The sequence below is a fragment of the Sparassis crispa genome (genome assembly GCF_003851025.1).
Source record: "Sparassis crispa DNA, contig_000001F, whole genome shotgun sequence".
NCBI classification, from domain to species: domain Eukaryota; kingdom Fungi; phylum Basidiomycota; class Agaricomycetes; order Polyporales; family Sparassidaceae; genus Sparassis; species Sparassis crispa.
The window spans coordinates 3,163,077-3,188,670 of NW_020939748.1; the positions used below are offsets into that span (position 1 = coordinate 3,163,077).

Below are 25,594 nucleotides of genomic sequence, written 5' to 3' on the forward strand. Positions count from 1 at the left end.
AGAGTGGTGAAGCATGAAAGTAACTAGCTAAGGAAGGCCTAAGGATGTGCCAACTTAGACGCCTAAGTACTGGTATAGCGCCCGGTATAATGCCACGTGATCGAGGGTCTACCGTACGTTCAGCAGCAACGCAGTAAAGCACAGTCACAACTCCACCCAGTGTTCGTTACTATGCCGGTATGTATTCGAATTACAGCAGAAGACATATTCTTACCCGGGAGTTTAGGCGTACCACTCGTCTTACAATGAGGAACCAGATATCCGTCTCGTTGGGAATATGGCTCTCCTCCCAATCAAGACCAAAATCCGCGGTCCTGCGCCACTAGGTACGTGTATAATATGCGCAGGAGAATACCTGATGGGCCGTGTCTCACTGTCACTCTCAAAGCTGATCCATCACAAGCCGATGTAATCGACGAGACACTCGACCTCTTCCGCGCCAACTCTCTCTTCCGTAATTTCGAGATCAAGGGCCCTGCAGATCGCCTTCTTATAATTCTCATTCTCTTCGTCTCCGACTGCCTCGCCAAAATTGGCTCAGCGCGTACCGTTCCCAGCCAGCTCGAGGCAGGCAAGACCCTCAACACGCTCTCCGTGGACAACTTCCCCATACCCGGCGATGCCAATTTTGTGCTGAACGCTCATTATGCGCCACCAGGGAGCAGGGCGGATGCAGGTATGCCATCATCATGACCAGACACCGATACTCTACATCACGTCTCTGTGCCCGTTTCCCCCAGATTATCTACGGCAATACTTGACGCAGGCTCGCCAAGAGCTGGCGGCGCGTCTAGTGGAGAAGTTGTACGCAGATGGGACCGGCAAACCCAGCAAATGGTGGATGTCGTTCCAAAAGAGGCGATTCATGAGTAGAAGCACGGGTGTATGAGAGTTCATCAGGAGGATGTATCACTATCAACATTTGTAACACGAGTTACACCTTCATTTTTGCTTCTAAGACACTACATCTGCGGTAAAACAACAACATATTCTAATTGACATCGGTCACACATATCAAGGCTTGCGTCTCCTCTCATTTGGGTTTTTCTTGCCGTACCCTATGACAGGCATGTCCCCATCCATCCCTCTGCTCCGCATGGTTCTTCCCTTGCCTCCTGTCCCTGTGCTCAGAATTTCTGGCACCCAGTCAGGATCCATCCAGCTCCCCAGGACTGCCCCGCCCTCACCCATCTGCGCACCCCTACTTGCCGCGTTCAACAGCCGCCGTTCCTCCCGATCTCGTTTCCCATCTGCACGCTTCTTAGCGCGCACCCACGCCGTCTGGTCTTCTCGGAGGATCAAGCCTTCTCCAGGTCCTGTCTTCGCAGACCCTGGCTTGGGCGCTGGTATCGAATAGATCGTACCGCGCGTTTTGTACTGGAAATTTTTCTTGAGATGCACCCGCATCGCGGGCGTGTCTGCGTTCGCATTTGGTGACGAGATGGTAACAGATGCGCGAAGGAGGGTAGGGTTTCCGCAAGATGGGCAGAACTTCCGCGAAGAGTCCTTGCAGATTCTGACAAAGAGATCAGAATGATGTCTCGTGAATAAGAGCGAAAGAGCGTACTTGAAACAAGCATGACACCGAAGCACCCAGCTCTTCACTCGTTCTATCCGCCTCCCCTCTACGCCGACGAGACCCAGGCCCATCTGCAAGAGCACGTTCTGCATAGCAAAATCGGCGGTCATGCATCCTACGGGAATTGTTTCCTGTTTGTCCTTGCCCTTTCGCCGCGTACCATCGGCAGATGGGAGAAGATCGAGGGCGCGCGACTTGTGCAATGCGACGTTCGACGGTGTGACCCATTCGCCTTCGCCATCGTCCGAGTCTGAGGGGTCTGCGTAAAGAGGTGGTGTGTCCGACCGTTGAGACGATGCCGGTGGTGCAGGATCTGATGCGCGAGACGGAGAAGGAAGAGGCTCGGGGGCAGTCGAGGTATTTGCGGTGTCGTTCTGGACACAGGTCTCATCTTCTATTTTGTGCAACTCGACATCAAGGGGCTCTTGTTCAGCGGCGTCATCTTTAGCCTCCTCTTCAACGCGTGTATCGTCGAGCAGATGTTGCGGATCTTCAACTATATCATTCTCTTCTGACGAAGAGAGTCCCGATTCTGGAGGTTGTTCGACGATTTCGTCGTCAACTGGCTCGGCTTTCTCAGTTGCATCCTGTGGCTCTGGCTCCGAAGTGGATGGTCCAGAGGAAGACACAGTCTCCTGCAACAGAATTTTAGTGATTGATCAGAGGACGGAACACTCAGGTCAACTTTTTCTGATAGTTCATTCGCCATGGCCTCTTCTTGCGCGTCCAGACCGTAAGTTAATGCCAAGATACATAAATCAGCATGTGAGAGGACGGAGTAGTCTCCAGTCTTCTTCGCAAACTGGATCACTATCGGCACAATGCTTTTCGATCACCACAGAAGCGCAGCAGGGCTACGCAACGTACCATATGCCAAAGATGCAGTGTCAGGGCCCTTCACCTCTATGCGCACACCGGCGGACAATCCAAGACGTTCAAAATGCTCTCGGGCATGCTTGTCCTTCAATTCGTCGAGAACCTGGGGTACGGTGTAGTATGTCTCCGCCAACCCACGTAGGGGAGACAAAGATAGCAGGGGTCCAGCATCGAGAACAAGGTGCTTGCACGCTGGTTTTGAGGATGAGGTCGCCATGAACGTCGACCGCAAGACTCAAAATCTCTGCATGAGTCACGTGCGACGCGACGGATGTCCGAGTCGCGAAGACTTCGGGAAGAAGACACGAAAAGTCATAAGCTTTAAGACACAAACTCTCACTCGCTTTGCGCTGCTTTCTTCTACTAGGCTTGCTATCTCGTCCTTGTATCAACCCCGTCGCAGAACTCGCGTTCTTAATAAGTCCTCGTCGTTGAGCATGGCCAAGAAGACGTGAGCCTGCTGTCCGAGATGTTGACGACCTGCGGTCACTGAAATCGCTGGACATCAGCTTCCGAATCGTCGTTCTGCCAGGGGACGGTATTGGTACGTTTACTGATAAGGTAGTAGTGAAACCTACAGTCCTGAGCTGCCGCTGTTTAGGCCCCGAGGTCATTGCAGAGGCTATTAAAGTGCTCGAGGTCGTCTCAGCGACCTCACCTGACGTTGAGCTCAAGCTTGAGTCACATCTCTTTGGAGGATGTGCTATCGATGCCACAGGACAGCCCCTCCCTGAGTCCACCTTGAAGGCATGCCAGGAGGCAGATGCCGTTCTCATGGGTGAGCATGTTCCGAGTCACTGACTAGACAAGGTGACCGAGCTGCGTGCTATTCAGGCTCTATCGGTGGTCCCAAGTGGGGTGTTAACAGCAAAGTGCGTCCTGAGCAGGGCTTGCTCGGGATACGTAAAGCCCTCGGACTATACGCGAACATTCGCCCGGCCAACTTCGCGTCCGACGCACTCCTCGCTAACTCCCCGCTGAAGCCCTCCGTCGCCCAAGGTGTAGACATAATCGTCGTCCGTGAGCTTATTGGCGGCGCGTACTTCGGTCCGCGAAAGGAGTTCGGCACAGGCCCACAGGAGGACACGGCGTACGACACGATGATCTACAGCGTGGACGAGGTGAAGCGCATCACGCGTGTCGCGGCGCAGATCGCGCTGGCTGCGAACCCACCCCTCACGATTCATTCAATCGACAAGGCCAATGTTCTTGCGAGCTCGCGTTTGTGGCGCAAGGTCGTCGTGGAGACGCTGCAAGAGGAGTATCCTCAGCTGAAGTTCGACCACCACCTGGTAGACTCGGCATCTATGATCATCGTCGCAAATCCGAGGAAGCTCAATGGCATTATCCTTACCGAGAATCTGTTCGGAGACATGTCGGTGGTTCAGTGCTCAAAATCGATGCAATACTGACTTCGCCGCAGCCTTTCGGACGAGTCGAGTGTGATCCCGGGATCGCTGGGCCTGCTACCCTCGGCTTCACTTGCCGGTGCTCCCTCAGTTGCGGATGCAACTGCACCCGACTTCAAGTCGACTCCAGGCATTTACGAGCCCATCCACGGGTCCGCGCCCGACATTGCCGGACAGGGCATCGCGAACCCGATCGGTACTATCCTTAGTGTCGCTATGCTCCTCCGCTACTCTCTTGGGCTGGAGAAGCCAGCCGCAGCAATTGAGTTGGCTGTGCGCAAGGTGCTCGATGAGAAGAGCCAGGGTGGGGAGGAGCTCAGAACCGCTGACTTGGGCGGGAGTGTGAAGACGACAGAGATAGGCGACAAGATCGTGGAGTTGTTGAAGAGATTGCTGTAAGCTGAATTTCCGCGGAGGAGGAAGTAAATTGTTTCAGGATGAACAACCTGTCGACTAACAAACAATGTAAACACATAGCTAGCCTCACCATGTAGCCAAAGTTAAGTTGAGGAGGATAATGTACAGCTTGTCTGCGTCATAAAGTTGGACATGCTCTGAAAACCTGACCCTCACTCCCGATTACGCTTGATCCTAGTATGGGGAACTGAGGTACCTGTAACAAAGTATGCCCAACCGATCCATACGACTGACATACAGCAGATATCTAGCTCGCTGGCATCTGAATAAATGCGGCGTGCGACTCGTACGCTGGCAACTGTTTTTTTGCGTGCCATTGGATCAAATCACCGTTAGAAAACCTAAAGAAATGGGATAAGGGTAACACAAATTCCCAAGTGACCTTCTGGTGTTCCCCCAAGTGCGCAGCATGGTGTGCCACGGACATGGAAGAAGGGATATCTCAGAACATATTAGCAAGCTTGCTTGCCGCCTCTCGTGCATCCAGCCTCGGCCTCGTCGGCTGCACCCTCAGCGAACCCGTCATGAGCGGTGCCCTTCCCATGCCCAGTGGGTCCAAACCGTCATCCGCAGGGGTCGCAGAGCGTCCATTCGCGAGACGAGCTGCGGGTGATTCTCCGAGAGGACCCAAAGGGGAATTCACTAGTGGATGTGGCGCGGTGGCGACTGGTGCATGCAACGGGGAGTCAGGGGCGACCTTGGTTGAGGGCGCAGGGGAGCGCGGCGGGGGTATCAAAAATGATGGCGAAAGCGGGGATACGGTAGACTTAATGAACATCGATTTGGTACCATCGACGAGTCGGCCGCCAAGAGGTGGTCCATCAAGTGGGTTGGACATGAACGAATTCTGGCTGGGAGCTGGCGACGACGGTCCGGCTCCAGGTGACTGGGGTGGTAGTGTATTTCTAAATGTGCTGGATGCAGAGGGGAGCGGCGACGACGGGAACGGGCTTGGTTGTGATGACCCGTTAACGGCAGAGATGGGTGCAGGCGCAGTAATGGGCGGGCCACGTAACGTGTTGGACGGTGGGCCCGAGGCCGGGCGAGGGATTGGTTGTTTAGAGAAGTCCTCCAGTGGGGGGATGACGGTAGGCCGCGGGGCCGCAGTTTTCGCTGGAGGTGCTTTCTTCGAAGAATTGCTCACATCCGGTTTGAGTGCCTCCAGCTCCCGCAGCAACTGCCGCTCGTACATGATAGATGACCGGACGTGCTCGACCAGAGCAGCAGTCACGTCTTCTGTGACAAGGCGGTTGTGCCTGTCCAGAGCGCGGTGCAGATTTTGAGATATGCCATCCGCTCGTCTCGCCAGAATCTGCTCGTACTTGTTCGCCTAGTTATTCCATGCTGAGGGTTATTTATGAAAGTTATAAAGTAGTAAACCAGACTTGCCTCTTCCATATCTTCTAGTGCTTCATCAACCTTGAGGGGATTGATGTTACTGCTCGCCTTCAATCGTTCCATGTTTCGCCGTTTCGAAATCGTGCTCTTGACGGCCGCTTGGTATTCCTCCAGCACAGCCGTCCGCTGTTGCAGGGTCTCTTTGGCTGACCGTGCATTCAGGCCCTGATAACCCAGCGAGTCACCGACGATAACGCATTCACTAATACCCTGAGCCTGGTCAAGATCTGCCACACTGTGCCACGCACGCCCTAGCTTCTGCAGAGCATGTCCCAGAGGTGGGTGCGCCTCCGTAGTTGCCACGTTCACCAGCTTGTTTCCCATCTCCGCACGGACGGATGCAAGCGCTGAGAATAGAGTGAGTATGCTAAGGAAACATACATTCTGAGATACATACACTTTCTGACCTTTGCCATTTTGTCAATTGCTTTCGCTGCTTCAAGATACTGACCCTCGAGCTTTGTGAGCTCGAATCGCGCCCGCTGCAGCTCCTCATCTTCGTCAGGTACACGAGAACGAATCAGACTAAACCCAGACGACGCCTTGCGCCGGGTCGGGGTGGGTTGATACCCGAAGTCGCTCTCGATGAAGGAGCGAAGTTCCTCGTCGTTCAGCAAAATGAGGTCCTCGCAGATACGTGACAACCATCGTTGGAGCATGATCTTTACGAGGCGGTCATCTTCCTCGTCCGTCGGAGCGGAAGTACGCGGAAGGGGGAGAGCAGGGACGATAGTCTGGGGGTTGTTGTTCACGACGGCATCATAGAACTGCTGGAACTCCAGATACGACCGCGACACATTACGATACGTGGTACCTGTAAAATTCGACAGGTTTGTCTGCAACGATGGGGTTCGCAAATGTCCTACAACACAACTGCGAGATGAATGCATTCACCTGGGCGTCCAATTTGACTAGGATATCTCTCCTATTCCTGTCCAAACCCGTTATCCTCACTCGAAGATACGGCTCCGCCTTCTCATATCTCGTACCATTCGAGGCGGTCGTAATGCGGGGGGAGATCAAACCTGGTTCAGGCTGGCCATATATCTGCGGCTCCTTCCCATACAAGCCTGTCGGCGCATGGTGAGAGTGGGACGGGCGCGGGAGGTTCGGGATCGGAGAATTCGGACTGTGCGGTGTCGTTGGCCATGGCGGTTCCACTTCGTCTGTGCCAAAGCCCGAGCTGAGGGGATCGTACGTGGACATCGCAGAGAGCTGAGAGCTCGCACGCCACTACGTAACGTTGTAAGCAAATTTGATCCGGAGAGGAGAAGAAATGGTGACAGTCGATGTTACTATGTACAAGCGCTGCGCGTCGTTCGCGTGGCTGCGGGGCGAATTATTCTCAGGAACGGACGGCGACGTCTTCGAACGCAAGTCTGATGTTCACAATTTACGAGAACTCAATGAGGATCTGCAAAGGAGCTGGATAAAAGCCAGACATTTTTTCTGGGAAAGCCGTAACGTAGGTACAACTCTTCACAGAGCCAATGCTCGTACAACAAATTAATCAATAATTCACTATTTCCGCGGTCAGTAGAGCACTGACATAGCACTGTGTATGCAAGCACAACGTAAATGAATCATAAGGAGGAAGGTATCAGATAGTATCTGGGTCCTGCGGGAGGAGAGGCAGCATATGGCCCATCCGCAGAACTTTCGTCCGCAAGTACTTGTCCAAATCCTCTCCGTACACCTCTCCACCACCAATCATAGTTAAACCATGAACATGTGGATCCTCCATCCCCAACGACACGGCAATGTCGATGGCGTTCCTCTGTGCAGCATACTTTGCCTGCCGGCGTTGCCACGACCGCGGGACCATGGGAACACGCTCGACGACGCGGATACCCTCTTGCTCCAGCGCATGCACTTTGTCCGGGTTATTCGTCAACAGCCGCACGCCCTCGCCCCTCTCGGTGCCCATGCGGAGATCGCGCATGATGGCGCCAGCGATTTCATACCCCCGCTCATCTGCCTTGTGCCCGAGCATCAGGTTGGCAGTCACAGTGTCGTGGCCAAGATCCTGCAAGTTATATGCGCGGATTTTCGATAGTAGGCCTATTCCACGGCCTTCCTGGCGAAGATACACCACGACACCGCGACCTGGAATAACGACAGGCGGTAAGGCTGGCGAAGAGGATGGAATGGTGATGGGTTGCGATATAAGCCGAATGGCTTCGTCTAATTGCTCGCCGCAATCGCAGCGCATGCTCCCGATGGTCTCTCCCGTAAAGCACTCCGAGTGTATGCGCACAAGAGGTGAAGGGACATTGTCAGTCATTTGATTCGTGTGCTCCCACGGAGTTGAAGGAACCTGCGATGTCTGGGAGAGTCGCCCAACGTATGCGCCGCGAGTGATACGCTCCACCTCCGTCTCGGACTCCGACCATACAGCATCTAAAGAGCGACTGCGAATGGGCGGTGCGCGATGGGGAATATCCTCTAGGAATTGCGCAGGGTCTACAACGATGGCAAGATGCTCCTTGTTGTCGCGGTTATTGTGGTATAGATGCAGGAAGACTGGCCCATGAGGGGTAGGAACTCTGGTCCGTGCCATGCACTTGACCTCTATAGCGGGAGTAGCTGGTACGCTTCTGGAAGCATCGGGAGATGGCACAGTCGCCGGTGATGAGACGGCTGTAGAAGTCGAAGACGACGAAGCCTTTGGCACAGATGGGGGAAGATTGCCTGCACACCGCAAGGGGTCCGTGGCTTCTCTCGCAGGGCCATTTTCCTTTTCCTCGTTTGCCTCTATCCCGAGCTCCCGCAACCTCTGCCTACGCGGTTTCTGCCTGCTCACGTACTTGAGGCGAGGTTTGCGTTCCTGCCGCGAAAGAGCGTCGTCCCCGCGCCATTTTGTCCAGTCCCAAGCTCCTTCCGCGCGAGGATCACCGACGGCGGGGAAGAAGTCGTGCGCATAGTGGTTTCGAGTGACGTGCGGGCCTGATGCAGCTGCAGCTGCTAACAGAAGTGGATCGAGCTCGGAGTCCCTCCTTTTAGTTCCATGCTTGGCGACAGGGAACGTCGGCGCGGTGAGCAAGTCGAGGAGAGCCTCGTCAGAGACGCCACCCTCCAGCTCGCCGTGGTGGATCGTCATGGGTATCGTTGAACTGGTACGGACAGCGCGGGAGGGGAGAAAAGGAGTACAAGTCTACGTGACCCGGCGTAGGAGATATAAGTATCAGGGACATTTCACGCGGCAACGGAGAGTCCGAGTCTGCCTCGGAACAGGATGTACAAATAAGCGCCCAGTGTCAGCAAATGGTGCAACCATCCTCACGTAAGCTCGCGCTTTTTACTCTTTTTGCACAAGCATCCACCACGAAACAAACCACGCAGACTGATTCCCTGAGTAAAGCTCACGCTTGCTCATGGGACAACATAATATCTATAGACCTCGGTCACAGGGTTGTGCGATCTTTCTCATGCTAGCTCTGTGCCAGCCTATCCCAAGTCTGAACGCGAACTGTGACCCGAAGGCAGCGTACCTAGTAGTCACGCGGACACGCCATAGGCTAGCATCGTGGATGACGACGGCTCCGGAGTGCTTGTCGGACTTTTAGCAAACTTTGACCGAACCTCAAATTTGGAGGAAGCTCCGGAAGTGATCGCGCCATTGAAGAAAATTCACGACAGACCAGTCATGACATTGACATGTTCAGCTGCTTGCTTCTAACTGTACAGATATACTTTCCATCTGTCAAACAGAACACTTGATTAGGTTGAAGACGCCGCCAATATCTTATAATACCATCCATGAGTTTTTTGTGACGCTATCCACATTCTCACTAGGAAGAAACTGCTACTTACCAGTATGATTATATGAAATTCCACACTGAATTCGACTGCGTATCACAGTGGAAATGCTTGTTTCGAAAGTACGATGCTAACACCGCGGAGCGTCCATACGCCGAGTCGTACGGCCCCAATCGGTGTCTTGAGTTCCAGTGTGATCCTGTTAGCGATGGCAAGGTGACTGGCAACTGAGAGTGAACGACTTTTGCAGGAAAGCACACTGAAAGTCTTTCGCGCCGCTTTGTCTTTCAGCTCCAGAATCAGGAGTGGGACGAATTGACGGTGGCTGGAAATTGAATAAGACGGACTCTTTGGCGCTAGTGGGGCCCTGCCAGCACAGGATTAATATTGTATCGGACCTTCATATTCGCCGACACCCTACTTGTGCAGCCTACGATGGCATGCGCAGCTCGGACTCTGAGTGTTCAACGGAAGAAACTCACCGTCCTGTTCTACAACATGTTCTCTGTGCCTTGATCCAGAAAATCTGGCTAGGAATACGAGTAGAACACCGCAAAAGGCTTTAAAAATATTGATAAACACGTTCGCAGTGGAGGAGTAGGAGATGAGACCGATTTGCAAGATGTATACAAAACACTGAGAAAATGCCGCAACGTTGACTGATCCATCCACAAAGCACGGAGAGCTGGGCGGACGCGGGCGGAACGCGCCAGCGTCAGAAGGCAACGTTTCCCTGTGTCTGAGTAGTGCTCTGAATCATTCGTCACATGTGCAATTACTTCATGCAGAATGTCGACATATGCTCTATGCATCGAAGTTGCGGGAGCAGTGCCTATGGGTTGGTGTAAAGCAGAGGATGAGCGCGTGACATATTTGGGGACAGCTCTGGAAGTGGGACGGGCAAAGACTTGCTCAAGCTGTGGCATTTGCATAAGCAGGCATCAGGAAAACCTAAGGAACCTCACTCAGACCTTTATCTTGGAAGTTTCAGTCAGAATTCGTTCCGACGGTGGTAAGTTTCAGAACTGAGAAAGATCCCATCGCGGTCGCGACACGCTTGAGCACAAATAGACAAGATATCCCACTCTTTTGGCAGGTGAATTTTGGGCGAGTATTTTCCGCGTATTTTTGAATCGGTTTCGTACATCTGGAAACTGCAACAAATTTAGCTACACGGGCTAGGGTGGACTATACAGTAGTGAATTGACTAGCACAGTGCGCGCATAGGCAGCTGTAGACCCCCGAGCAGGAAACGATGCGAGAATGCAAGTGCAGGTCTCAAACTTTGGAGAGCGTTAGAAATGAGGTCAATATGGTCTCTCAAACTCACTTCTGGCGTGGACGCAGGTAGTACAGTCAGTTGCTGATGAAACTTTCGACCTTGCAGTGGGCTCGAATCCAGACGGCAGCCTGGTCACGGTGGTAAGTACGGAATACGTGTACCGTATTGCTGTTCGCCATTCTTCCTCACGTCAAATTTCGCCTTGTATCGTCCTTAGGATATAGCATTGCGTTGCATACGGTACATCGTGGTGCGTTTCGTGGACATAGAATGGCCGTCTCTCGGAAGTCTTCAATTTGTCAGGGGTCCCCGAGGTCCATAGTCCAAAAGAGGAGATGTCAGACGCGTCTCAAACGTCCGTTCCGAGTCGTCCACCGAGCAAAACCTAGGCTAAATCGCATTGAAGCTATTGAAGCTACATCTTCATGCTACTAATTTCGTCATTTTGATCCATCAGGGAGTTGTTGACGCGAAAATGAACGAACAAAACGCGGTGCCTCCATCCTCCGGTTCTCATTCACCTAACGCCAACACAAATGGGCCATTACTAGTGTCCGTTGTTTGTGTTTTCCTAGTTCTAGCAGAGCTCATAAGAATCCATTTATGATAGAAATTGGCAAGAGGTCCAGTATGGACAGCGCATACTTGAAATCGTGTCAACAACGGCTAATGGCTGTTTCTCGGAAGTAGGGTATCATCCCCAAATGCTGCAGCAATTCTATGAGATTCGGGATTGGAATTTGCAACTTAGAGCTGAGAACCAGAAGCTATTCTCCGATAATCGTGGCATGGCAAAGCTGATCGCAGGGCAGAACGAGCGTCTCGCGCAGTTGCGCGCGTCCCCGGAGCATCAGTCTCGAATCATTATCGAGTTGCAGAACCAGCTCCGTATCATGGAAGCCAATCGCGAGGTTCTTGTCTATGATCACCATCGAGCGTAAGATCCTGTCGTGTGATAGTTCTATGCGGCGAGACTCACTTTCCTTGTTCGCGTCAGCTTGGAGGAGATTGTACGCCTCCGCAACGAAGTAGCGCACCTCGGTGGTGTGTTGGGCCAAATGCCGAACGGTCGTATACATCCTCCTAGCCAACCCATCCGGCCTACTTCTGTGCAGCAACAGAGATCAGTATCCCAGCCGATTCTACAAGGCGAGCTATCGAGATTAAACGTGCATTACCACGCTCACTTCGTGTTTCGTAGGCAAGATGGGTCTTCAGTCTGTGCCGATAGTCAGTACAATACTCCAGCGAACCATAATCATGTCTAACGTTCTCCGAACAGGTGTCAAAATCTGATCTCCCCGCGTTGTCTCGTGATGGTGATCTTGCAGAAAACTCAATATTCATGGGCTCCAGGCACCGAAATGTAAGCTTATCCGGACCTAATCGAGATATCAGCCTGCTCACAAATATGTTAAGAACTCGTCTGTTGACCTCCACATTGATACCAATGGTCTTCCCAGGCCGATAGTACGTGATGTGTCTTCGCACTGCGTCTCGCATGGTTCACGTTTTATTCTAGCCCGTCCCACCGGAGATGTCGGCATCTATATCTCACCCACCTCTCTCGCATCGCGCCTCCCCATACCCACGATCTCTTCCCCGTAGGCAGCATACCCACGACGGCACTAAGAGCCTGCCAGCTACGCCGATGGTGACTATCCCACCGGCGACGACCATGCCTTTAGGCCCGTTCTCCGCGGGCCCGCGCGCTGCTGCGAACGGGTCTCATTTGATACCTAAACAGGAAAATGTCATTGATCTGACCCTCGACGCAGACGACCCAATGGATGGCACGTCGAGAAAACGGCGCCGAGTTAGTGAAGAACTGCCACATGTTGTACGGACTGCACAGCCGGTGACGAGTCAGGAACCCCTTCCTCCTCCAGAACAGCATGCGATGGATGGGATAGTCGCTACTTCGGCATCCACGGTCGCACCCATCTCCGATGTTGCGCCTGATGGAACCGTCCCTGCAGGAGAAGTGCCTCCTGAAGTTATAGCTGTTGGAACGGCTCTCAAAGAAACTGGGTCATTGGAAGTCACGAGTGATTCGGTCACAACTGCTTCACAGACGAATGACGTGGTCTCGGAGGAGCGACAAATTCTGCAAGAGTGCGTCGAGGAAAACTTCGAAGAAGGCGAAGGTGAGGATGAAGGAAGGCTCTTCTGTGGCATGTGCAGGCAAGTATTCATCTACGTAAGCCTCCGTCAGACTTATACATACCCCTGCGCAGATCACGCCATTTCGCACGCGGCACAGAGGAGCCTCCTCAACCATTCGTCGACGCAACTCTGGAGGAACTGGTGGCCCATTGCGAACACGAACATCCAAGGGGTTGGGAACGCCTGAAGGATCTTGTCAAGCAGCACCAGGACTCGGTGTAGTGTCTACTGTGAAGCATACTCATGACTCGGATTGTGGTTCGCATGCGACGCTCGTTTGACACGCCTATTCGTCTCGATCATGATTGTATATCTTTTTGGCAGCTGTCGTGCAATCATGATCACACTAGTCGTTGTCACTTTCAGTATTCTGATACAGACCGACAGTTCTGGCGAGCCCTTGGTCTAAATCGCGACCGACACAATATCGTGATAATTTTTCTTCCTTCCGTCAACTCTTCAGAGGCTGACAGGTTCAGCACGACTCGCGAATCCTTCGCGATTTCGAGGATAATTAGTGTGCGGAATGAACGATACTGATTATAATACACCGGATGCAGCCACGACGGGACCGATATTGATACAAGGTTTCCTGCAGTATCTATGCCAAGGTATGTCCTTTTCATGCTAGATTCCGCATTTTCTGCATTTATCTCTCACAGGTCTCATTTTTTCACAGGTCTCATGCTTCATGTCATTTGAGTGTTGTTCGCGAATTCACGCTTCGTCCATGTGTACGACAGGGTGTAAAATTCTGGCTCAGGTCGTCTGAAGACTCGATTTTGCTGCGTTTCTACGTGGGGACACTGGTGTTCTCCTCTATGTGAGTTGTTCATGATCGGTCACCTAACCACCCACACTAGTTCATCCATTTCACAGCCTTCAGACTGCGCTAGAAACCTATAAGGTCTGGTTGGACGTAATCATTCGCAAGCATTGGGTATATGGCCTTCTCCGCATCGACCGGCCCTCGGACTGATCACGTTTGATTCTGCAGTGGACCACTCCGTTGCACAGCACGGAATATCTTCTCAACGGCGTCATCTGCACACTTTGCGAGGTATTTCTCATTCGCAGATGCTGGAAGGTGGGTCGCGGACGTTACTACTGGCAGCCACAACTGAGCGTTCCCGGCGACATAGCTCACACAGAAGAATTATTATCTGCTGTTTGCATTGGCCTCGCTCTCTGCATCGACGTGTGTTGCTAACATTTATCTGGTGAGAGCATTTTGTTCCAGGATCCAGTCTTTCGGTTTGTTTTACCTTGCAAATGATGAGAGTAGGCGGTGAGAATCGCCCAAGAAATCGGATCAATGAATGTATACGAGGACGTGAGTGCTCAGAATATCTGATCACCTCTGAATCTTCAACGGCAAGCAACCCTATAGCCCCTCAGCGCAGGTATCTGGGCATTCCCACTTTGGGTATACGGCTCTCTAGTGATTGCCATTGCGGTCACCTCCATATGTCAGTCCACACCGTCTGCGCTTAGGGTGTTGTCTGACGACACCTGTGCTCAGTGTCTGTATGCTTGTGGCGCACGAGGACAGGCGTCAACTGCCTTGACCGGACAGTGAAACATATCATCGGCATTACATGGGAGTCTGCCGCCCTTCCCTGTGCCTGCATGATCCTCGGTGCGAGTCTTTACAGCAGCAAGCACGTCAGAGAGGTACGCCAGTCATCTATCCGTCTATGTAGAAGCTTAAACATGCACTAGTCGACTAAGGTCAGACATCTTGACGCGTTCTTCGTTCTCATCATGGGCAAGCTATACACGCTGGGAATCCTGCGCACGGTCAACTGTCGCAAGGACTTCCGCGAGAGACTCGCGTCGACGGACCTCGGCCGGCACACACTCTCGAGCTACCAGTGGAACCAGGAGCCGTTGGTCGCTGCTGCACCTGTGAATTGGGTGAGCAGACTGTTTGCGGGCCTGGCATGCTTGCTGACGATCATGCCACAGACTTCAGGGTCCAGTCATGGAGTCAGCCCTCGGTCACGAACGTCCGACCAAGAGATAAGCAGCGTAGACCTATTCGATGGCGATGTCTCGCGCTTCCGAGACAGCTCTACAGACCAAGTTTCCCAAAGTAGATCTAGCAGTACAAGCAACTTAGATGGTGATAGATATAGTTGATACAGCACCCGATATCCCATGTTCCAATTCCTTACATCATCTTGCCAGAGCACCTTGCGTTTTTCACAGTGATCTTCTCCGAAAGCTTGTCGAGGAGTCCCGCGAGGCGGCTAGCCTCGAGCTCGGCGAGGGTCGCATTGTGATCAATGGTCAGCGCCTCCGACACAGCAGGGAGCGTGGTGGCGCCATAGCCTGCACAATAATCTGGTAAGCACCCTTAACTCACACCAGGAGAAGGACGTACCGAGCCACTTGCCGGGTGCAACGCCCAAGTGTCTGTACCACTCGCGATCCTTGATGCCCTCCTCGTCGATGAAGCCCTGCTCGAATGCAACGAGTTTCGCGTTCGCGCGCTGCACACGCAGCGCTGCGGCATGGATCGCGTGGATGGGTGAACGGTGGCGATGGATTAGTCTACGAATCTTGTGCAAAATTTTCTTGAGCCAACCAAGCCCAGTGGAGGCGTGGCCTGAGCAGGCCCGGCGATGTACCAGCTTGTCGAGGAGCTCGCGAAGCTTCTTCTCAGCATCGGCCTTCTCGAGGTCCAGCGCCTTGCTAGCCGTCTGCAGCGCGGAGATGGAGTGCTTCAGGCCGGAGAAGTCGGGTGATACCGCAAGGGACGTGGCAATGTTTTCAACTCTGTGCGGTAAGAGTGGATCAGCGGCACGAGGCTAATGGGAAGGTACCTAGGCTTACTCGGCGAGGTAATCATCCAGTTCTAGCGCATACTGTGTGGTGTTGAGGGGCAGCACGATGGCATCGGCGATGCGGAGCGCGGACAAGCCCAGGTGCTTCGCAACAGCGACCTGCACATACAATCAGTAGTCAAAATCTGCGTCAACTATCAACAGTATTCTTACATGCCGGTGAAAACCAGGATCGCCATAAAGTTCTTGCCACCTCTCCGAGTCGTAAATCGAGTGGTAATGATACACCGCGTCCGAAGGCGTGGGCGCAAAACCCTGGTCCACGCTCGCTATCTAACACCAGACCAATCAATACACTTGCACTTCGAAGTATGGCTAGATGACCTACCCCGAGGTGCTGCAGGAGGGGTGTGAAGTCGCTGCCGGAGCCGAGCGGTGGTACACCAGTGTCGGACACCCTGCTCCGCCGGGCGGCCTCATATAGGGCAACGAACTCCTCGTCTGCGGGGCCAGTGAAAGGTCCCGTATCGTACATCGCATCCCATAGGGTCTTGCCTTCCACCGTAGGATGGGGAACGTCGAGTGCGGTGCGTCGGACTAGGTGTGCGAGAGAGGGCGAACCGCGTACGCCCCACTCAGCGCCACCGACGGAAACATCTGAGACGGGAACATCAATACCGGATATTTCCCGGGAAGCGGGAGGCACAAACCGACGTTCAGATACGCGACAACGTTATCGGTGATCCAGTCCGCAAAGTCTTCAGCCCATTCGGTGCTGCCAATCAGTCCGTACTAATCGAATGAGGTAAGTTAGCATCTTATATGCGCCCACAATCGACGGTCACAAACCTCCTCGGCATCCCAGCTAGCGAACACGACATTCCTCAAGGGCTTCCAACCGCCCTGTAGCAGCGCACCAAACCCACGGATGACCTCATGCAGAGACACCGTGCCGGAAACGGGATCGACCGCTCCCATGACCCACGCTGTGCGGACGAGACATATATGAGCCTCGAGCGCAACATAGATACCTCAAAGACGTACCATCACGGTGGCAGCCAATCAGGACGGTTTCGTTCTTGATGTGTCCAGGAATAACAGCCATGGTGTTCCAGATTGGAGTGACTTTGTCGTCCACTACAAGGCCTATTCAGCAAACCTTCGCGCATACAGGGAGTTGTCGGTAACCCACCATGGTTGACCAGCCTGATCGTGCTGTTGCTCGTCTTCCCAGTTATCAAGCGTGCATCTCCCTCCGCGTCGATCTCTTGCAAGAGACGCTGCGCATTCGCCCACGAGATCGGCAAGCTGGGGATCTTGGGGATGCTCTCTCCGCCTGTACGTGTAGCGTTTTCGTACGCGGGATAGCCGGGCGTGGTCGGGTCACCGGGATACACGGAGATAAACTGCACGCTGCCGCGCTGCACAGACGTCGGGTTTCGCGCAGGGCCGTACGGGTACGGTTCGTACCCGTTCTCGACTGTCACACTGCCGTCGTCGCGCGGGTCAGAGTAGATGAGCACCGCTGCGGCGCCTAATTCTTGTGCGCCTTTGATCTGTGAGAGATCTCAGCGTCAAAACTCTTGTGAGTGAGACGAAAGTCTTACCTTGAGCCCGCGGAAGTTGAAGCCGTAACGCGCGAGAATGATCTTGTCATTGAGGTCGATGCCCGTTGCAAGGAGAGCGTCGTAGTCCTCCTTCCTGCCGTAGTTCGCATACACGAGCTCGCCCTCTGCCTCGCCGTTAAAGCTCAGGCCGTGGAACGTCGGGACCGCGTCCTTGTACTCCGCCGCCTCGGGATCCGCAGGATCGCCGTCCTCGACGAGGTCTGCCGCCCAGCCTGTCTCGCCGTTCGCGTCAAGGATTTCGAGGCTGCGGTCGAGCGGGGTGTTCATGACAGGGTAATACACGTCGATCCACGCCGTAGGTGCGGTGAGCTTGTTCACGCCGAGCGTCACGCTGCGCGACGCGTCAGTGCCGGCGGGAAATATAGGCAGCTCATCTGGTGGGGTGATGCCAAATTGCTTCTGAAAGAGCGCGAGAATGTCCTTGGCGTCGTCGAGGTCCTCAGAAGCCCCGGCGAGATGTGGGTGGGTGGCGTAGGCGCGCGAAGCAGCGATGGCGCTCTCGGCGTTGGGCGTCGAGCTAGCAAATGTTTCAGCAACCTCGAGATTGAGCACGCGCACAGTCAACAGGACTCACAGAAAGACCTGTTCTGCCTTCTCGCCCGCAAGCTTCTCGCTGGTGCCGTGGCCAAATGCCTGCAAGGCCCAGGATTTGGAGTGATGGTGATGGTACGAAGTGTGTCGCGGGTGCTTAACGAACGACGATACCGTCAGATAGAAGACAGCATAGATCGCACCGCAGACGATCAGCGCTCGGAGACGTGGGAAGCGACCCCGTGCGGGCGGTTGTTCCTCGACGTCGAGGAAGACCCTCTTCTCGATGTCTGAGCTCTTCATGAGAGACTGCCGTCGAGCAGAGCGGAGAAAATGATGAACTGGGTGTGGGAGTGCCCAGTCGTGCTGAAATACTGGGTAGCTCCGACCTCGTCGGAGGAAACAGATTGCGTATCTGGGCTCCACTATTTTTCCTCCCTTTCACGGTAAAGCAGCTGCCGGCTTCGTAAATTGTCAGGAACAATTGCAACTTCTCCCCTCACGGAAAAAAATAAAGTGATGTACCCTACATTGTAAGAAATTGATCGATACCTTCGAGCAACAGACAACATACCAAAGGGATATCGTACATACGTAGTCGTGTGGAAGCTTCTCCGGCGAGATTTCACTCGCCTTGTCTTGGATATCGAGTATGTCGACGTTCTCGATCTTCCCGACGGTATACTTCTCCACGATCCCTCTCAACTTCTCCACGGTCCCATCTCTCAACATCTTCATGATGCCCTCTCCCGACATCCCACCAACCACTGCGAGATCGGGTCTCGCGTTGCGACTCGGATCTGCTATCACGCAGCAGCACGCCAGAGGGCGTCGCCATCCTCGCGCGACATCTCTACCATCCGCCGCTCCGCGCCAGATCCCTCAATTCTCCACCACGCATACACATTGCCTAAGGGATCATCCCGGGTTGCGCAATTGACCGCAACGCAGCGCAATGAGGACATACGTTGTGCGAGCGTATCTCGCAGCTTATCTTGGTGCTGTTCCTCCCCTTCTATGTGAGAGACACGGATACAGATCACGTCCAGTGGGGCGGGGAGCGGAAGTATGGTAGCCTGCCGCAAATGAATTGTCAACTCAACACTGCTTCAAACTCACGACGATCAAGCATGCTCACCAGCCAGTCCGAAATATCCATTCTCAGATACAACTTCAAAGTGAGATACTGAAGCTGCGGGGACAACTCGGCAATGCGCTGCCACAGAAGTACAGGTGGTTCTCTGCGGATGACAAGACAAAGTACCACGGGTCGGACATATAGCAAAACGCAAAGCGCTGGCTCAATCTCTACTGCGGGAGTTGTAGGGTTCATATATAAGAGCTCCAGGGTTACATGATGGATGGTGCGCACAGAGGGCCGGGAATTCTGCAAACTATGCATGGCACCTGTGGCTGGCCGGGAGTAATTGGTAGCCTGGTACACCAAGTGCTCGAGGTTGGGAAATGCATGCATGAAGACGATCGAAGGTATCTGGACGAAATTAAGAGCAAGGTGTCGACATGCCAGCCATTGCGGACCTGCATAGCATCCTCCTGACGGCGTGTCGTCCTCAATGATAGCCCAACTGATCTCGAGGTGCTCTGCATTTTGCAGAGGCAGGTGAGATAGACGCAAGGGAAAATGGTCGCCGGTAAGTGAGACTTTGCGCGGCTTGCTACGGAACTTAGAGAGCATCCCATATAAGGCGTCTCCGACCCTGTGCAGTTTGACTTCATCGATCCCTTCGAGCGCAGCGAGTGCATCGCCGATGCGCGGCTCCAGCTGTATAAGACTTTCCGAATAATACATGCCGATCGATCTAAGACTCCGAGCATGCTCGAGAACGTCCGCGAGGAGGTGTGCGTTAGTGAAATTCCCGTCTCCCAAAATGACTGAGAGACTTTTGAAGGAAAGCATGTGAGCCGACGAGCCACTAAGCATGTACGTGCAGAAAGCAGTGAGTTGCCGGTGGTTTATCAGAGTGACGGAGGAGAGTGCCCGCGGCAGTGCGATGGCATGGAAGTGGCGGCTGGTCTCGGATAAAGACAGGGCATCGTATGGTCGGAGAAGTGAGATGATGAGGAGCAGAACATCATCGTTGATGGTGAGCAGACTCATGTTCTCGAGCATAGATCGTCTGTAAACGTGAACAAAGGTGAAGTCGACGTCAAGCTCGGGAGTCGACGATGACCGTGACCGTGACTTGTTCACTGTGTCGGTACCACAGTGACAGCTGTGTGACCGATCGCGTGCTCGGGATTTCCTCGGAAGGTAACATTCCTTGAACGTTCGCTCTCTCTGCTGCGATGGTGACCACGATGGAGTTTCGCTGCCATCGCCGTGGTCCTCTAACCGACCTACATCGCATGACTTGCACGGTCCTCCCGTACACATTGTAGTCACTGGTACGACAGATGAAATTTGGGATGGCCGTTGCGGAAGAGCTGTCCTTCAAAGGTTTCAGCATAATTTTTGACATGGCAGGAATGAGGGCAAGATGCGTACGGTGGAGGAAACTATCCGTGCGATGGGAGATTGCGACTCTGATGTCTGCTATTCCATAGCAGATGCAACCCAGTCAAGTCTTGCTTTCTCAGGTATTGTGAAGCAGTATAAAGCTCTGAACGTTGCCTTGGTCATTCATATGTTGGAGGATCGTTCCTCAGCCGCCAGTGGTATGTGCTTCGAGTACATATCCGTGGGCCAGGCACGCTCCGGGAGCTTCGGGGTGGATTTCTGGTTCGCGTGGGCAGTGCTGGCAAGGGCTGTATGTCGGTGGGGGTACGGGTGATGCATTGAAGAGGGGATCATGGAGACATTTACTGTCAAAGAGATTGACTGCATTTTCAGGACAAGAACCAGTAGAATTTTACAGCAGAACAATCTAGATGTAGCGATCGGTCACACCGTGACGTGGAACGGTCACGGGATACTGACCAGTGCCTTCACGTGTGACGTAGTCGGTTCGAATTCATCCGTTCTCTGTCACGGTTCACGGTGATTTATTTAAAGCTTGAATCTCTTCTACTCGAGGACATGAATCTGTCCACCATCGACGAGGACGTCCTGCTCCTCATCATCTCACTTCTCCGATCATACGATGCCCTGTCTTTATCCGAGACCAGCCGCCACTTCCATGCCGTCGCACTGCCGCGGGCACTCTCCTCCGTCACTCTGATAAACCATCAGCAACTCACTGCTTTCTGCACATACATGCTTAGTGGCTCGTCGGCTCGCATGCGTTTTTTGAAAAGTCTCTCGGTCACTTTGGGAGACGGGAATTTCACTAACGCGCACCTCCTTGCGGACCTGCTGGAGCATGCTCAGAGTCTTACCTCGATCACCGTCCGCAATGCGGTGAGTTTCATGCAGAGCGAACCGCGCATCGGCGATGCACTCGCCGCGCTCGAAGGAATTAACGACATCGAGCTAACGGCGGTCGAAAGTACCGTGCATGAGATGCTCTCTAAGTTCCGTAGCAAGCCGCGCAAAGTCTCACTTACCGGCCGCGATTTTCCCTTGCGTCTATCTCACCTGCCTCTGCAAAATGCAGAGTACCTCGAGGTCAGTTGTGCTATCATTGAGGACGACATGCCGTCAGGAGGATGCTATGCAGGTCCGCAATGGCTGGCATGTCGATACATTGCTCTTAATTTGGTCCAGATACCTTCGATCGTCTTCATGCATGCATTTCCCAACCTCGAGCACCTGCACTGCTTCGCTACCAATGTCTCCTCGCCAGCCACACGCACCGTGCATAGTTCACAGAACTTCCGGCACATTGTGCGCCCCATCCATTGTGTAACCCTGAGGCTCTTATGTACGAACCACATGCCTCCCGAAGCAGAGATTGAGCGAGCGCTTTGCGTTTTGCGATATGTCCGACCCGCAGTACTATATCTTGTCATCCATCTCGTACCGCCTGCACTTCTGTGGCAGCGCATTGTCGAGCTGTCTCCGCAGCTTCAGTATCTCACTTTGAAGTTGTATCTGAGAATGGATATTTCGGACTGGCTGGTGAGCATGCTTGATCATCGTGAGTTTGAAGCCGTGTTGAGTTGACCATTCGTTTGCGGCAGGCTACCATACTTCCGCTCCTCGCCCCACTGGACGTGCTCTGTATCCGTGTCTCTCTCATGGAGCAGCAGGAGCAGCACCAAGATGAGCTGCGAGTCGCACTTGCACAATATATGTCCTCATTGCGCTATCTCGCAATAAATTGCCTAAGCCTGGATGATCCCTTGGGCAAAGTGTATGCGTGGTGGAGAATTGAGGGATCTGGCGCGGAGCAGCGGGTGGTGGAGATGCCGCGGGAGGTTGGCGACGCCCTCTGGCGTGCTGCCGCATGAATCGTGACGCGAGCTAATGGACTGCGCCCCTTCTGCCTGCGTGAGGCGTATCTCCCTGACTGGGCTTTGACGTCGTTGTGGATCGGTTTTCTTCAGGACCTGAATCAACGGCGATTAAGCCATTCGCTTCCTGGCGATTCACGGTGTTCTCTACTACTATTGCACTTGATGGTTCAAATGCGACGATACCTGCGCCGGATTTTGAGCTCCCTCTTCTCATATCTCCACAAGCGCTCCAGGCTGGACTTTCAATCGCTTGTCGATTTTCTTTACAATCTGTGCAATTACGTTGATACACACCAGAATCACCCAACTTTTCCTAGTCTTTTCAGTTCTACATCTAGAATTTCATTTACCGTTCTAGGCACGTATATCTGCGGGGAGATATGCCATCACATGTACTCAGTAGGAGCGTTGCGATTGATTGGCTTCTTGTTCGCCAGTAGTAACAAACCCATAAGTCTTCTTAAAACATGCAGCTTGAAGTTTTAGGTCGAGAGCCAGAAAAATATTGAGATATGTCACGATTTCCGTAGTATCTGGTCCTTACATGATGTGCACCGCGAAGAGGAGAATACCTCTTTGTATCGACTCGCCGGCTGTCGTTACTAGAAATGCTAGCATACACACATGGCTCCGCCAAGCTCTTGCGACATCTCCACCAGCGAGCATCTGGAATACTAGTAGTACAAGGGTCCTAAAATCCGTTGAAACACATACATTACGCCTTCTTCTCACCGAGCGCGAGTATCTGGTCGATCTCCTTCACCACATACTTCTCCACGACCGTCTCCCCCAGCAACTCCACGATCCACTGCATATACGCATGCGGCATGTACGGCGCGTACCGCCTCCACCCACAGCCGACGCGCTTGACGAGCGAGCGCGCGAAGCGCTCCGCCGACGGGGAGCTGACGCGGATTTGCACGGGGTGCGTCTGCGAGCGCACCTCGCCGACAGCGGCGTACTCGAACCGCACGCCGGACGCGCCGTCCCACACGCGCTCGTCAACGTCGAGCCCGCGCGCGAGAGCCTGGAGGAACCTTTTTGAGGACGCGTACAGCGCAAACCGCGGCGGGGACACGTCTGCGCCCTGCGAGCCGACGAATTGCACGAGGACGGGCCCGTGCGCGGCCGACGCGCGGAGCGAGGGGAGAAGCGCACGCGTGAGGAGGAGTGGGAAGAGCGCGTTCATCTGCACGATTCCCAGCAGCTCCGACTCAGTGAAGCCATCGATTCTACCGAATTTTTGACTCGTAAGGTTGAGCAAAGAAAATAAGAGGAGGGCTCACCTGCACCGTCTTGGCGACGAGCCTCCGACATTATGGATCACAAGCGTGATGTTGAGGTCTTTATACCTTTCCGCGATGCTCACAAAATCAATGCCCTGCTGAGACGCGTCCGCGATGAAGTACCGCACGTCACGCAAGCCCGTCGCACGTATGCTCTCCACGACGCTGCGCATCTTCTCCTCGTTGCGACCGTGCAGAATCAAGTTAAAGCCCTTGTTGTACAGCTCCTGGGCGACAGCCCTCCCTATGCCGTCGGTGGCACCGGTGACTATGGCGTAAGCAGGAGGGCCGTGTAAGAATTTGTGCACGCCCGAGGGCCGGAGGAAATACAGCCAGACGAAGAGTGCGAAGCGGTAGACGATGGAGATGGAGAGCAGCACACCAATGACGGCAAATATCTCCACGACGGACAACATCTCAATTGATGATGTTGGGGAAGTGGGCAGCGACGACGAAGGGAAGGAATGGAGGACGTGAGATGGGCCCATGCAGCTGCATGATGATTGCTCCCAGCTTCTATGTTTAGCAGATCAGCAGACGCCCATAATGTTACAGCTATCACGTGCCTCAGTGCGCCCGTGCCGAGCGACATCGACATATCCTTGCTCGCTCACCGACAGGACGATGCCTGACGACGCCGACGACCAATCCAGCGTGCCATCTGCCGACCCTAATGTTCCGCCGACGCCCTCCATTTCAGACACTCAGGCAGCAAACCTGCAAGTGAACACCCAGGTCGCGGTGGACCGCACCGAGCTCCTCGAGAAAGCGCGTTCATTCCTCAGCTCGCCCCAGGTCGTGCACGAAGACACCGCAGCGAAGCGAAGGTTCCTAGCAGAGAAAGGTCTGAGTGATGCGGAGGTGGACGGGCTCCTGCGGGAAGTGGTGAGAGGCTCCATCGAGACGCACAGTACTAAGGACTAAGTGTGCCCAGCCTGCAGCAGTGCCGCTAGTGCCGCCACGGACGTATCCGCAGCCTCCACCGTCCAACCTGCCTAACCTTCTTGCCGGCGTAACGAGGATACTCAGCTGGATCGCGGGGGGGTCCGTGGGGCTGTTGTTACTGTATTTCGTGAGTGAGACATTTCACGAATGAATGCTAATCCATTTGACCGACGCGTCGCAATAGAAATTTATTTATCCACGACTATCGCAGTCATACCACGCGCGGCATGCTCTACGCAGTCACCAGAGGAACCTGCTGGGCAAGCTCACAGATTCAGTGACTGCTTTGAAGACGACCCAGACCGAGACCTTCGTCATCCTTCCCCAAGCAGAACCTTTCAAGGATCCTGCGCAGTACGGGGACTGTCATACCTTGGACGAGTTTGTTGCTGCAAGTAAGGATAGTCGGGATTTACCGCCTTTCAGCCTCCTACGATGTGCCATTGAGGGCTTGGTCTCGCAAGATCAAAAACCTACAACCGAAGACATCTTCCAAACACTGGAATCCAAGTTGCCTTGGCTGAAGTCGGAAGAGGAGGGAGTCCAATTCGAAGTACGTGAGTTAAATACACCAAAAATTGGTGAGAATCTGACAACGTGCAGGCAAAGCTCTGGGAGACCCTCTCCATGAGCCCCGTGTTCCGCCACGAAGACACAGATGGTACCTCTGTATGGTCCTACCACCCTCCTATACCACCGCCGCTTCCACCTCTCATGTCGTCATTACATTCCCTGAAAGAGGCGCTTCCCGAAAGCATGCCGCAGGCCAGCCACTACCAGCACACGCTGGAAGCCCTTTCTAGTCTCACGGGCTACATCTCTGCTCACACGTACTCGTACGCGCTTCCGCGCACAAACTTCCGGCTCGGGGTTGCGTCCCCTGACCCTCAGCTGCATCCCGAAGAGGAGGACGTGCGCAAGGAAATTCGAGCGCTGAAGGGGCTCGTGCTCAACCGGTGACGCTGCTCTCGTGCGCTTCATGTTATGCCACACTGACTTGACGCCCCCGGCAGCCGCTCGTTTATGCCTGCGATTCCCAGGCCGCCTTCGGTGCCCCGCCGTGACGTTGCCTCGACGTCTTGAAGATGGCGTTCGGGATGCGTCTGGACACGATGATTGGCCGGAGTCACGCCCGCTTTCGCCGCGAGGAGCATGGTGCCAGGCGCACAGATT

At 53.9% G+C, this 25,594-nt stretch overlaps 12 protein-coding genes across 12 annotated transcripts; 7 read left to right on the forward strand and 5 right to left on the reverse strand.

Moving 5' to 3' along the window:
* Positions 1 to 171: 171 nt before the first annotated feature.
* Positions 172 to 889, forward strand: SCP_0211260 (Actin-related protein 2/3 complex subunit 3; the record flags this gene model as incomplete). Its single annotated transcript, XM_027755036.1, has 4 exons — positions 172 to 177; positions 227 to 326; positions 389 to 676; positions 741 to 889. 4 exons carry the CDS (start codon positions 172 to 174, stop codon positions 887 to 889), a joined length of 543 nt encoding a protein of 180 aa, XP_027610837.1.
* A 125-nt stretch (positions 890 to 1,014) lies between these two features.
* On the reverse strand, positions 1,015 to 2,672 carry SCP_0211270 (hypothetical protein; the record flags this gene model as incomplete). Its single annotated transcript, XM_027755037.1, has 4 exons — positions 1,015 to 1,516; positions 1,568 to 2,214; positions 2,265 to 2,389; positions 2,447 to 2,672. 4 exons carry the CDS (start codon positions 2,670 to 2,672, stop codon positions 1,015 to 1,017), a joined length of 1,500 nt encoding a protein of 499 aa, XP_027610838.1.
* Positions 2,673 to 2,892: 220 nt separating this feature from the next.
* SCP_0211280 (3-isopropylmalate dehydrogenase) lies at positions 2,893 to 4,263 on the forward strand (the record flags this gene model as incomplete). The annotated part of the gene is made up of 5 exons (XM_027755038.1): positions 2,893 to 2,906; positions 2,965 to 2,999; positions 3,057 to 3,233; positions 3,290 to 3,830; positions 3,879 to 4,263. 5 exons carry the CDS (start codon positions 2,893 to 2,895, stop codon positions 4,261 to 4,263), a joined length of 1,152 nt encoding a protein of 383 aa, XP_027610839.1.
* Positions 4,264 to 4,723: 460 nt separating this feature from the next.
* Positions 4,724 to 6,885, reverse strand: SCP_0211290 (hypothetical protein; the record flags this gene model as incomplete). Its single annotated transcript, XM_027755039.1, has 4 exons — positions 4,724 to 5,611; positions 5,671 to 6,026; positions 6,077 to 6,515; positions 6,574 to 6,885. The coding sequence occupies 4 exons, from the start codon at positions 6,883 to 6,885 to the stop codon at positions 4,724 to 4,726; spliced, it is 1,995 nt and encodes a 664-aa protein (XP_027610840.1).
* Positions 6,886 to 7,279: 394 nt separating this feature from the next.
* Positions 7,280 to 8,779, reverse strand: SCP_0211300 (Probable GTP cyclohydrolase-2; the record flags this gene model as incomplete). Its single annotated transcript, XM_027755040.1, has 1 exon — positions 7,280 to 8,779. The coding sequence occupies one exon, from the start codon at positions 8,777 to 8,779 to the stop codon at positions 7,280 to 7,282; it is 1,500 nt and encodes a 499-aa protein (XP_027610841.1).
* A 2,645-nt stretch (positions 8,780 to 11,424) lies between these two features.
* SCP_0211310 (hypothetical protein) lies at positions 11,425 to 13,108 on the forward strand (the record flags this gene model as incomplete). The annotated part of the gene is made up of 7 exons (XM_027755041.1): positions 11,425 to 11,657; positions 11,718 to 11,764; positions 11,922 to 11,950; positions 12,003 to 12,086; positions 12,140 to 12,190; positions 12,243 to 12,898; positions 12,958 to 13,108. 7 exons carry the CDS (start codon positions 11,425 to 11,427, stop codon positions 13,106 to 13,108), a joined length of 1,251 nt encoding a protein of 416 aa, XP_027610842.1.
* A 381-nt stretch (positions 13,109 to 13,489) lies between these two features.
* On the forward strand, positions 13,490 to 13,865 carry SCP_0211320 (hypothetical protein; the record flags this gene model as incomplete). The annotated part of the gene is made up of 3 exons (XM_027755042.1): positions 13,490 to 13,497; positions 13,566 to 13,709; positions 13,766 to 13,865. The coding sequence occupies 3 exons, from the start codon at positions 13,490 to 13,492 to the stop codon at positions 13,863 to 13,865; spliced, it is 252 nt and encodes an 83-aa protein (XP_027610843.1).
* A 785-nt stretch (positions 13,866 to 14,650) lies between these two features.
* Positions 14,651 to 14,912, forward strand: SCP_0211330 (hypothetical protein; the record flags this gene model as incomplete). Its single annotated transcript, XM_027755043.1, has 2 exons — positions 14,651 to 14,803; positions 14,862 to 14,912. The coding sequence occupies 2 exons, from the start codon at positions 14,651 to 14,653 to the stop codon at positions 14,910 to 14,912; spliced, it is 204 nt and encodes a 67-aa protein (XP_027610844.1).
* Positions 14,913 to 15,059: 147 nt separating this feature from the next.
* On the reverse strand, positions 15,060 to 19,965 carry SCP_0211340 (predicted protein; the record flags this gene model as incomplete). Its single annotated transcript, XM_027755044.1, has 15 exons — positions 15,060 to 15,220; positions 15,273 to 15,667; positions 15,725 to 15,834; positions 15,889 to 16,008; positions 16,064 to 16,332; positions 16,386 to 16,467; positions 16,525 to 16,661; positions 16,720 to 16,812; positions 16,868 to 17,231; positions 17,283 to 17,820; positions 17,878 to 18,200; positions 18,429 to 18,601; positions 18,655 to 18,744; positions 18,802 to 18,910; positions 18,973 to 19,965. The coding sequence occupies 15 exons, from the start codon at positions 19,963 to 19,965 to the stop codon at positions 15,060 to 15,062; spliced, it is 3,957 nt and encodes a 1,318-aa protein (XP_027610845.1).
* A 906-nt stretch (positions 19,966 to 20,871) lies between these two features.
* Positions 20,872 to 22,184, forward strand: SCP_0211350 (hypothetical protein; the record flags this gene model as incomplete). The annotated part of the gene is made up of 2 exons (XM_027755045.1): positions 20,872 to 21,852; positions 21,915 to 22,184. 2 exons carry the CDS (start codon positions 20,872 to 20,874, stop codon positions 22,182 to 22,184), a joined length of 1,251 nt encoding a protein of 416 aa, XP_027610846.1.
* A 721-nt stretch (positions 22,185 to 22,905) lies between these two features.
* Positions 22,906 to 24,074, reverse strand: SCP_0211360 (Very-long-chain 3-oxoacyl-CoA reductase; the record flags this gene model as incomplete). The annotated part of the gene is made up of 3 exons (XM_027755046.1): positions 22,906 to 23,422; positions 23,477 to 23,989; positions 24,043 to 24,074. The coding sequence occupies 3 exons, from the start codon at positions 24,072 to 24,074 to the stop codon at positions 22,906 to 22,908; spliced, it is 1,062 nt and encodes a 353-aa protein (XP_027610847.1).
* A 26-nt stretch (positions 24,075 to 24,100) lies between these two features.
* On the forward strand, positions 24,101 to 25,504 carry SCP_0211370 (hypothetical protein; the record flags this gene model as incomplete). The annotated part of the gene is made up of 5 exons (XM_027755047.1): positions 24,101 to 24,361; positions 24,411 to 24,548; positions 24,606 to 24,974; positions 25,025 to 25,377; positions 25,435 to 25,504. The coding sequence occupies 5 exons, from the start codon at positions 24,101 to 24,103 to the stop codon at positions 25,502 to 25,504; spliced, it is 1,191 nt and encodes a 396-aa protein (XP_027610848.1).
* Positions 25,505 to 25,594: the final 90 nt, after the last annotated feature.